This window comes from Pseudorca crassidens, chromosome 12, assembly GCF_039906515.1.
Source record: "Pseudorca crassidens isolate mPseCra1 chromosome 12, mPseCra1.hap1, whole genome shotgun sequence".
Taxonomy (NCBI): Eukaryota; Metazoa; Chordata; class Mammalia; order Artiodactyla; family Delphinidae; genus Pseudorca; species Pseudorca crassidens.
The window spans coordinates 76,189,620-76,202,306 of NC_090307.1; the positions used below are offsets into that span (position 1 = coordinate 76,189,620).

General features: G+C 38.8%; 1 protein-coding gene across 6 annotated transcripts in view; it reads right to left on the bottom strand.

Moving 5' to 3' along the window:
* The window catches only part of TMEM116 (transmembrane protein 116), a 132,361-nt gene that overhangs the window by 102,971 nt on the left and 16,703 nt on the right, over positions 1-12,687 (bottom strand). For all 6 annotated transcript variants that reach the window (XM_067700627.1, XM_067700629.1, XM_067700625.1 and 3 more), the window contains exon 4: positions 6,601-6,732. In XM_067700627.1, coding sequence (XP_067556728.1) covers positions 6,601-6,732 — 132 coding nt within the window. The remainder of the gene's footprint in view (positions 1-6,600; positions 6,733-12,687) is intronic.

Consider the following 12,687-nt stretch of genomic DNA (forward strand, 5'->3'; position numbering starts at 1 on the left):
CTGTAAGGGAATGAAATTAGAACATTTTCTAACACCATACACAAAAATAAACTCAAAATGGTTTAAAGACCTAAAGGTAAGACCAGATACTATAAAACTCCTAGAGGAAAACATAGGCAGCACACTTTTTGACATAAATTGCAGCAAAATCTTTTTCAATTCGTCTCCTAGAGTAACGGAAATAAAAACAAAAATAAACAAATGGTGCCTAATTAAACTTAAAATCCTTTCCACAGCAAAGGAAATCATAAAACGAAAAGGCGACACAAAGAATGGGAGAAAATATTTGCAAATGAAGTGACTGACAAGAGATTAACCTCCAAAAGATGTATGCATCTCTATGTTCACTGCAGCACTACTGACAGTAGCCAAGACATGGAAGCAACCTAAATGTCCATTGACAGAGGAATGGATAAAGAAGATGTGGTACATATATACAATGGAATATTACTCAGCCATAAAAAGAATGAAATAATGCCATTTGCAGCAACATGGATGGACCTAGAGATTATCACACTAAGTGAAATAAGCCAGACAGAGAAAGACAAATATATGATATCAGTTATATGTGAAATGTAAAAAAAAAAAAAAATGATACAAATGAACTTATTTGCAAAACAGAAACAGACTCAGAGACTTAGAAAATAAACTTATGATTACCAAAGGGGAAAGATGGGGGGAGAGAAAAATTAGGAGGTTAGGATTAACATATACACACTACTATATATAAAGGGAACTCTACTCAATACTCCGTAATAACCTATATGGGAAAATATTTTTTAATTGGGGTATAGTTGTTTTACAATGTTGTCTTAGTTTCTGCTGTAAACGAAGTAAATCAGCTATATGTATACATATATCCCCTCCCACTTGGACCTCCCTCTCACCCACCCCTATGCCACCCATCTAGGTCTCCACAAGGCACCAAGCTGAGCTCCCTGTGTTATAGAGCAGGTTCCCACTAGCTATCTATTTTACACATGGTAGTGTATAAACATCAATCCCAATCTCCCAATTCATCCCACCCCCATTCCCACCTGCCGTGTCCACACATCCACTCTCTACATCCGTCTCTATTCCTGCCCTACAAATAGGTTCATCTGTACCATTCTTCTAGATTCCACATATATGCATTAACATATGATATTTGTTTTTCTCTTTCTGACTTCACTCTGTATGACAGACAGGAAAAGAATTTGAAAAAGAATAGATATGTGTATATGTATAACTGAATCACTTTGCTGTATACCTGAAACTAACATGACATTGTAAATCACTTATACTCCAATATAAAATTAAAATTTTTTTTTTTTTTTTTTTGCGGTACGCGGGCCTCTCACTGCTGTGGCCTCTCCCGTTGCGGAGCACAGGCTCCGGACGCGCAGGCTCAGCGGCCATGGTTCACGGGCCCAGCCGCTCCGCGGCATGTGGGATCTTCCCGGACCAGGGCACGAACCCGCGTCCCCTGCAACGGCAGGTGGACTCTCAACCACTGCGCCACCAGGGAAGCCCTAAAATTAAAATTTAAAAAAAAGAAAGAAAATGGCTCTGCCTGTTTACCTAGGGCTGGTGGAAAACTATACTTAAGCCAGACTTGGAAAGTTTCAGGCTTCAGTGCTATTCAGTTTAAAAAGAGACTTCAGAGACAAGAGAGGTCTCACTGGGTGGTTAGAACCTTAACTCTTAAAAGAGGTGTTGAGGGAGTTCTCTGGTGTCCTAGTGGTTAGGATTCCTGGCTTTCACTGCTGTGGCCCAGATTCAATCCCTGGTCAGGGAACTGAGATCCCGCAAGCCGTGTGGCACGGCAAAAAAAAAAAAAAAAAAGAGGTGTTGAACTATATACAATGCAGTTCTGGTTTGATATTGACCAAGATTTCCTAATCTCTGATTCAGTGTACTTTCTACTATTTCTTTTCTAATGGATTGTACAGCTGGAGCATATTTTATCTTCTCATCGGCTCTCCTGGGCCTGTTAGCTTTTGGTAAATGATTGATTTCTTCTGTTCCAGTTCAGTGAAGTGGCATAAGGGTGCTGTGGCTGTATTGAATTAATTCTCTCTGACCAGCTCTGGCTTTCCTATAACTAGCCAAACATCTGGAACAGAACATCTAGGCAATTTCTGACCAATTTTGGGAGGAGGCACTAATGCCTCGACAGATCAGCACAGTCAACCTATCTTGTCAAGGGAAGTTTCTGCCTTATCAAACATATTTCTCCATAGGAAAGTATCAAAAATGAGGTTCTGAAACCTTGCCAAGTGGAGAGATAAACTGAATCCACTTTCAGGACTAGGAAGAAGCAACTCTTGGTATAGGATACAAGATTAACATACAGAAATCTGTTGCATTTCTTTACACTAACAATGAAGTATCGGGAATTCCCTGGCAGTCCAGTGGTTAGGACTCTGCACTTTCACTGCTGAGGGCCTGTGTTCAATCCCTGGTTGGGGAACTAAGATGCCAGAAGCAACACGTGGACATAAATAAATAAATAAATAAATAAGTAAATAAAGTGTTCATCTGTTTTAAAAAAAAGCAATGACGTATCAGAAAGAGAAAGTAAGAAAACAATCCCGTTTAAAGTCACATCAAAAAAAATAATAAAATACTTAGGAATAAACCTGACCAAGGAGGTGAAAGACCTATATACGGAGAATTATAAAACACTGATAAAGGAAATTGAAGATGATTCACAGAAATAGAAAGATATCCCATGTGCTTCGATTGGAAGAACTAATATTGTTCAAATGGCCATACTACCCAAAGCAATCTACAGATTTAATGCAATCCCTATCAAATTACCCATGACATTTTTTACAGAACTACAACAAATAATCCTAAAATTTCTATAGAACCACAGGAGACCCAGAATTGCCAAAGGAATCCTGAGGAAAAAGAACAAAGCTGGAGGCATAACCCTTCCAGACTTCAGAAAATACTACAAAGCTATAGCAAACAAACAGTGTGGTAGTGGCACAAAAACAGATGTATGGATCAATGGAACAGAATAGAGAGCCCAGAAATAAACCAACACACCTACAGTCAATTAATCTTCAACAAAGGAGGCAAGAATATACAATGCAGTGTATAATTCAGTCCGTGGTGTTGGGAAAGCTAGACAGCCCACATGTAAATCAGTGAAGTCAGAACACTCCCTTACCCCCTACACAAAAATAAACTCAAAATGTCTTAAAGACTGAAATATCAGATATGACACTTTAAAACTCCTAGAAGAGAACATAGGCAAAACATTCTCTGACATAAATCGTAACAATGTTTTCTTAGGTCAGTCTCCCAAGGCAAAAAAAATAAAAACAAAAAAATAAACAAATGGGACCTAATCAAACTTAAAACCTTTTGCACAGCAAAGGAAACCATAAACATAATGAAAATACAACCCACAGAATGGGAGAAAATATTTGCAAATGATGCGACTGACAAGGGATTAATCCAAAATATACAAACAGCTCATAGAACTCAAAAGCAAAATACCAAATAACTCATTCAAAAAATGGGCAGAAGACCTAAATAGACATTTCTCCAAAGAAGACACACAGATGGCCAACAGGCACATGGAAATGTGCTCAACACTGCTAATTATTAGAGAAAAGCAAATCAAAACTACAATGAGGTACCACCTCACACAGATCAGAATGGCCATCATTAAAAAGTCAACAAATAACAAATACTGGAGAGGGTATGGAGAAAAGTGAACCCTCCTACACTGTTGGTGGGAATATACACTGGTGCAGCCACTATGGAAAACAGTATGGTGGTTCCTTAAAAAACTAAAAACAGAGTTGCCATATCATCCAGCAATCCCACTCCTGGGCATATATCTGGACAAAACTCTAATTTAAAAATATACATGCAGGGCTTCCCTGGTGGCACAGTGGTTGAGAGTCTGCCTGCCAATGCAGGGGACACGAGTTCGTGCCCCGGTCCAGGAAGATCCCACATGCCACAGAGTGGCTGGGCCCGTGAGCCATGGGCGCTAAGCCTGCACGTCTGGAGCCTGTGCTCCACAACAGGAGAGGCCACAACAGTGAGAGGCCCACGTACCGCAAAAAAAAAAAAAAAAAATATATATATATATATATACATGCACCCAAATGTTCACAGCAACACTATTTACAATAGCCAAGACATGGAAGCAACCTAAATATCCATTGACAGATGAATGGATAAAGAAGATGTGGTATATATACACAATGGAATACTACTCAGTCATAAAAAAGAATAAAATAATGCCATTGGCAGCAACGTGGATAGACGTAGAGATTATCTTACTAAATGAAGTAAGTCAGAAGGAGAAAAACAAATACCATATGATACCAAATTTGTGTGGAATCTAAAATGACACAAATGAACTTATTTATGAAAGAGAAATAGACTCACACACATAGAAAACAAACTTATGGCTACCAAAGGGGAAAGGGGGTGGGGGAGGGATAAATTAGGAGTTTGGGAATAGAAGATACAAACTACTGTATATAAAATAGATAAACAACAAGGTCCTACTATATAGCACAGGGAAGTATATTCAATATCCTGTAATAAACCATAATGGAAAAGAATATGAAAAAGAATAGGTATATACATGTATAACTGAATCACTTTGCTGTACAGCAGAAATTAACACAACACTGTCAATCAACTATACTTCAATTTTTAAAAAAGAGAGAACATTGGACAACAACAACAAAAAAGAAAAAAGCCACATAAAATAGTATTTTTTTTCCCTCCAAACTGGCAGAATTAATCAGGAGGAAATGCAACGGGGAATATTAAAAGTTTTACTTTAATCTGGAAGAAACTGGACATTTTTTTCTTTTCTAAAGAATAATTTAGACATTCATTAAGAATTATTTATATAGTATATTCTCCTGAATCTGCCAAGTTAACCCTGAGTATCAAAAGGCTGAAGTTTTTTAGCATAATCTCAGTCCCTGAGCTTTATTTATGACATCTGTACCAAGCACCTGTGATTTAAAAAACACTTGATATTACAATAATAACACAATGAATCCTGGCCTAATAAACATCACATAGGTGGTTAAAAAATACACTTTATAGGGTTTCCCTGGTGGCGCAGTGGTTGAGAGTCCGCCTGCTGATGCAGGGGACACAGGTTCGTGCCCTGGTCTGGGAAGATCCCACATGCCGCAGAGCGGCTGGGCCCGTGAGCCATGGCCACTGAGCCTGCACGTCCAGAGCCTGTGCTCTGCAACAGGAGAGGCCACAACAGTGAGAGGCCCGCGTACCGCGAAAAAAAAAAAAAAGAATCTGCCTGCCAACGCAGGGGACACGGGTTTGAGTCCTGGTCCGGGAAGATCCCACATGCCACGGAGCAACTAAGCCCGTGTGCCACAACTACTGAGCTTGCATACCACAACTACTGAAGCCCGTGCGCCTAGAGCCTGTCTCCGCAACGAGAAGCCATAGCAATGAGAAGCCTGCACACCACAACGAAGAGTAGCCCCCACTCGACACAGCTAGAGAAATCTTGCACGCAGCAACGAAGACCCAATGCCAAAATAAATAAATAAATAATTTAAAAAAACCCACACACGGGGGCTTCCCTGGTGGCGCACTGGTTGAGAATCTGCCTGCCAATGCAGGAGAAACGGGTTCGAGCCCTGGTCTGGGAAGATCCCACATGCCGCGGAGCAACTAGGCCCGTGAGCCACAACTACTGAGCCTGCGCGTCTGGAGCTTGTGCTCCGCAACAAGAAAGGCCATGACAGTGAGAGGCCCGCACACCACAATGAAGAGTGGCCCCCGCTCGTTGCAACTAGAGAAAACCCACGGACAGAAGCAAAGACCCAACACAGCCAAAAATAAATTAATTAATTAATTAAAAAACAAAACCCACACACGTGTTTAAAAAAATAAATAAATTTATATAAGATAGGTAACATATTAGTACATGGATTTCATACCACTAACTACATATTAGTATTTTCCTACTACATTGAAACAAATTTCTCCTCTAGTAACAAATCCCAGAGGAAGCATCCAGCAGTGAGTACAGACTGCATATTAACCTCTACTTTTTTCACATCCCAAGTCTCAGAAACATTATATACTGATGGTACTATGTGGGTGAATCCATTGATAAAATCTATGAAAGATATATAACTCATATATAATCATATGTAGTATTTCCAAAAGTTAATGTTTATTAATGTAATAAAAAACATGCAATAATCTCAAAAGATGTAGAAATATATTCCATTACATGGAAATATGGTCACACTATGTTGAATAATAAAAGCAGATTACCAAAAGTATTAATGTGTTATTTGTTCTAAAATGCATATACCTAAAGAGAAGAAGACTGGAAATATATAATATACATAAAATATTAAAGAATGATTATATCTGGGTGATTTTAATTATCTTTCTGCTTCTCTGAATTTCCCAAATTTTCTGTAATAAATAAGTAGTTTTTTAATGGGGAAAAACAATAAAAGCTATGTTTCAAAGTGTAACAATAAACAAAAGGGTCCTGCTTCCCAGGATGGATTATCTTTGCTTCTTATTTAAATAAGCGTGTGCCTTTCGTACAAGGTACTATGACAATCTAGTAGCACTCACCTGTCCAACTGCTTGCAAGTTATAGCAGACGACGTCCTTATTGGCTGCTGAAGTTCCATAGAGAAGTGCCTCAATGAGCCAGTATATCCCCAGGAGGAGGTCAGAGAAGCTCAGATAAACGAGTGGCCTTATCTGTAAAGGAATAAAATTCATAATTTCAAAAATGATATAGACAGGAGAATGTAACAATTAATTACTTTTATGTTTTACCCTTCTAGTAGAAATCTGGGCATAATTTTTCTGGGGCCTCTGCTATTGGTTGACTGGGGAATATAAAGGAATACTCCAGGTAGGAAGTAATCTGTAATCACAACTATCCCAACTGTTCTGGAACCAGACTATTCATGGAAGTATTAGCATTGGAAATTCTTCCTCAAGGAAAGAGTGAAAAGATGAGAAATTCTGTGATGGAGACATACCACAAATGGGAAATTTTAAGTGCTCTAGCTGCACAGTCAACATCTTCTAACAATAAGAAATGAGGGGCTTCCCTGGTGGCGCAGTGGTTGAGAGTCCACCTGCCGATGCAGGGGACACAGGTTCGTGCCCCAGTCTGGGAAGATCCCACATGCCACGGAGCAGCTAGGCCCGTGAGCCATGGCCGCTGAGCCTGCGCATCCGGAGCCTGTGCTCTGCAGTGGGAGAGGCCACAACAGTGAGAGGCCCGCGTACCGCAAAAAAAAAAAAAGAAAAGAAAAGAAATGAGATTATCACCTGAGTGTTTTAGGATATGGTTGAGAACTCAAAGAAAATGAAAACAGGTTTTTTTTTAATCTTCATAGAGTTTAATTTGCATTTTTCTTTTTTCTTTATTGAAGTATAATTGCCAAATAAAACTGCAAGATAAAGTATATGTGATGATTTGATGTACATATACATTGTGAAAGGATTTCCCTCAAGTTAATGAACACATCTATCACCTCACATATTTACCTTTTTGCATATGTGTGTGAGAACATGTACGTTCTATTCTCTGAGCAAATTTCAATTGTACAATAGTGTTATCAACTATTATCACCATGTTATGTACTAGATCCTAAGACCTTATTCATTTTACAGGTTTTCATATCAATGAAAGTCAAGGTGGAGAAAAATATCAGCATGAATTGTATATGTTGTCTTTCAATTTCTATCTACATTGCTGAAGTCTGTCTTTCTCATTTTCTAGTATCCTTCTCCTTTTGGCCTCCCCAATCCCACTTTCCTGAAAATAGTTTTGGCCCCTCTGTAGAGAAAATTACAATATGTTTATTGAAAGATACCAAAGATCTAAGGTGAAGAAATATACCATGCTCATGGACTGTAAGATCCAATGTTATGAAAATGTCAGTTCTCCTTAAAGTGATACACAGATTAAATGCAATCTCAATTATGTATCAACATATCTTCTTGTGGAATTTGACAAAGTTGGCTCTAAATCTGATATTGAAATACAAAATATCAAGTTAACTATGACACTCGAAGAAAAAGGAGAAGGAGGACTTGTCCTACACATACCAAAACAATATAAAGCTGGACACAATATAAAGCAGATGCAGTGGACTAGCCCAGAGATGGACAAATAGACCAATGGAACAGAACAGAGAGCCCAAAACAAGCCTAAGCGTATATATATAAACGTTTTTTGAAAAATAAGTTTATTTATTTATTTATTTTTGGCTGCACGTGGGCTTTCTCTAGTTGCAGCAAGTAGGGGCTACTCTTCATCACAGTACGTGTGCTTCTCATTGTGGTGGCTTTTCTTGTTGTGGAGCATGGGCTCTAGGCGGGTGGGCTTCAGTGGCTGTGGCACGTGGGCTCCGTAGTTGTGGCTCACGGGCTCTAGAGCGCAGGCTCAGTAGTTGTGGCGAACAGGCTTAGTTGCTCCGTAGCATATGGGATCTTCCCAGACCAGGGCTCAAACCCATGTCCCCTGCATTGGGAGGTGGATTCTTAACCACTGCGCCACCAGGGAAGCCCCTATAAACTATTGATATATGATAGAGGTGGCTTTTTAGATGAATGGAGAAAGAACAGTCTTTTCAAAATGTGATACTAGAACAACTGGGTATCCATATGGATAAAAATTAAATTGGGCCCCTACTTTCTACCTCACACGCTCAAAAATCGGTCCCAAGTAGTTTAAAGGCCTAAACGTGAAAGACAACATTTATAAAGGTTTTTTTTAAGATAATATAGGACAATGTCTTTAATTACTGGTTAGGGAAAGTTTTTCCTAAGCAAAACACAAAAAGATCTAAAAGAAATAGTTGAAAAATTTGCCCACATTCAAATGAAAAATGTCTGTGTCAAAAGACACCATAAAGAAAGTGAAAAGACATGCCACAAAGTGGGAGAAGATATTTGTTAACACATATGACTAACAAAGGACCAGTATCCAAACAATATTAAAAACAAAGCACGGACTTCCCTGGTGGTCCAGTGGTTAAGAATCCGCCTGTCAATGCAGGGGACATGGGTTTGAGCCCTGTTCTGGGAAGATCCCACATGCCGCAGAGCAACTAAGCCCGTGTGCCACAACTACTGAGCCTGTGCTCTAGAGTCCATGAGCCACAACTACTGAGCCCACGTGCCACAACTACTGAAACCCGCACACCTAGAGCTTACGCTCCGCAACAAGAGAAGCCACTGCAATGAGAAGCACGTGCACCACAGTGAAGAGTAGCCCCCGCTCGCCGCAACTAGAGAAAGCCCGCGGGCAGCAACAAAGACCCAGCGTAGCCAAAAATAAATAAATAAAATTTACTTTTTTTTTTAAATTTACTTTTAAAAAACAAAGCAAACAAAAACTCTTCAAAGCAATAAGAAAAACCAATAGAAAAAAAATGGACAAAAGATTTGAACAGGTACTTAAGAAATCCAAATGGCTGTAAAAATGTGAAAATATGCCTGACCTCATTAGTAATCAAGGAAATTAAAAAATTAAAACTATAAGGAGAACAAAAGTCAATAAATCAATCAATCTACAATGGGATGAAAATTACACACCCATGGCAAAAATTTTTAAAGTCTGACAATATCAAATATTAACAGGAACATGAAGCAATAGGACATTTCATACACTGCTGGCACAACTATTTGGAAAAAGTCTGGCACTATCTAGGGGATATGAATATCCTATATTCTGTTATTAGGTAAAATCACTAGAGAAATTTTTGCATGTGTGCATCAGAAGACATGTACAAGATTGTTTATAGCAGCACAGATAGATATACTGTGGTATGTTCATAATATAGAATGCTAAGCATCAGTGAAAAAGAAATGAACCAGAGCTGTACACAACACCATGGACAAATCTCAGAAGTGATACTGAGGGAAAAAAGCAAATCACAAAGCAATACATACCAAAAAATAGTATTATCCCATTTATGTCAAGTTCAAAAATGCAAAACTAAATTGTTTAGGGATATATACATTACTGGTAAAACTATACATAAAAGCCAAGAAATGATTAAGCAAAAATCTGGATAGTGGTTACTGCTAGAGGTGAGGTTGTGATTGGGAAGGAGCACAGTAGGAATGTTTGGGGATATGAGCGATTCCTATTTCTTGTCCCAGGTTTGGTTTATAGCCATCCATTATATAGCACACATGAGTTTTATGCCTTCTAAACCATGGCTGGTATATCTCACAGTAAAAAAGTAAAGTTAAAAATTTCTGGTGCCCCCACCACTGGGCCCACAGGCTGGCCCGGTCCCTGGGATGTGCCCCCCGTGCAAAAAAATTACTAAGTTATCAACAGATACTACCTAATATAAGAACTAATCTCCTCAACTGTACAAAAGGGAATTTTTCTCATACTTTTCTTCCAAATGAGAGGAAAGTTAAGATGCTAATACCTTGCTAATAGGGGTAAATGGTCAAGCTGCTTTGGCTAACACAAACAAAAACAAGTGAAATAATATTTTAAACTGTATTTACTAAATATCAGATACAATTATTTTAACAACATATATCCTCTGCTACAAGGAAGCCTGTTAAGGTTCCAGCCAGGTGGCATATTCATAGATTTTACTGGTCTATGACCTATCACAAGTTTATAACTGTTAATGAGTGAAAAATTAAAACTGAATACAAAATAAACTCTGGAGCAGAAAGGCGGCCAAGCAGCTTTTGTGAGCAAGAACATAATTATGGTCATTGAGTCAATAAATAGCCTTATATATAGGGAACTGTTGGCCATTAAAACACACCTAAGGTCTTTGGCACAGAAATAAAGGATAAAAAGAGGTTTATATACTTTCACTCATGGTTGGAAAATCATGAGTTCTAGTAACAGGAGATAAAATCAATCAATTAAACAACAAAACTTAACTGAGCACCTAGTATTGAAATTAAAAAAGATTTCACCCCTTCTATGTTTAACAAGATACTGTGTCAAAGGTAATACAGAGAAATGTATGATACAGGTCACGCTTTAAGAAAAATACAAACAATAAAAAATTTTTAAAAAGGGACTTCCCTGGCAGTCTAGTGGTTAAGACTCCGTGCTTCCACTGCAGTGGGCATAGGTTTGATCCCTGGCTGGGGAACTAAGATCCCACATGCTGTGCAGTGCAGCCAAAAATATTTTTTTTAATAAAAAAATTAGGGCTTCCCTGGTGGCACAGTGGTTGAGAGTCCGCCTGCCGATGCAGGGGATGCGGGTTCGTGCCCTGGTCCGGGAAGATCCCACGTGCCGTGGAGTGACTGGGCCCGTGAGCCATGGCCGCTGAGCCTGCGCGTCCGGAGCCTGTGCTCCGCAACGGGAGAGGCCACAACAGTGAGAGGCCCGCATACCGCAAAAAAAATAAATAAATAAAATTTTAAAAATTAAAAAAAAATTAAATTAAAATAAATAAAAATACAATCAGCATAGTGCATGGTAATAAGAAGAAAAACCTTAAGATATGATCCTAAATATGAAAGCAAAAACTTTAAATATATTTGTACTTGTCTCATTTAAATCAAGAGCAAAGTAAGGTGCAGGGACGGAATGCATCGTGTGAAAGGCTTTCCCTAAGGAGGTTCTGGGTCCAGGTCTAACCTGGTAAGGTAACACACCTAAAGCAACTCATATTTATACTCTTCCAAAACCCTGCTTCCTGATATTTCTAGTGAAATCAAGTTACAAAGAATATCAAAAGTGACCTTCACAAGGAAATGAAGTGCACTTCACACAAGTGCAGCAAAGTATATCTGCCTCGTGTTTTTTTTTTTTTAACACTGGCTGGCCTGGGTTACTTTCTTCTCTCTTAAGGTTGCCTCTCTGAGTTACTCTGAGTTACTGTCTAATCAGCTAGTCCCCTCAAAGATTTCCCATGGATTTCTCCAATTTACTATAATCATTAATTTAATAATTTTTGTCTTTTTCAGATTATGCCTTCCATGTGTTTATGCTGTTAAAAATGTTATTTGATGAAGAAATAAAGGAAAACGGTGGAGCATGGCTGACATTTTTAAGCTGGAAAAATTGGAATCTTCCCTATGCCAAAAAAGCAGAATGTGTAGGAACCACTGAATTAATGATTACTAAGGTCCTTCAGGCTCTGGTTATGTGAAAGGTATGAGAACCGAAGCCAGAGAAATTAAAGGTCACATCCCAGGCCAAACCAGACCCTACATCTTTATAAAGCTCTAACCCACTGTTATGGCAGAGGTCACCCTAGAGCAGTGGTTTTCAACCAGGAGTGACTGCCTCTCTCAGAAGACATTTGGCAGTATTTGAAGATATTTTTGGTTCTCACAACTGGGTGAGGAAGGTTGCTGCTACATCTATTGGATAAGTCTGCTAAATATCCTAAGATGCAGGACAGCCACCCATAACAAATAACCATCTAGCCCAAAAGGTCAGTAGTACTGAGAATCTCTGCTTACCTCTCTCCACAACGTAACTTATACTTTATTAACTTAACCACACCTGAACTCAAATTTCAACAAACATTCAGGAAAGAAACATTAGGGAACTCCACATCACAGGAAGATGTGTGGCCTAAGATTACTTTGGCAGGCAATTGACAATACAGTATCAAGACTTCTACTTTCTAGTTTTACTTACATAGTCACATTCTACCTCTGAAATTCAAAATTCTCTTTTCATTAGACATT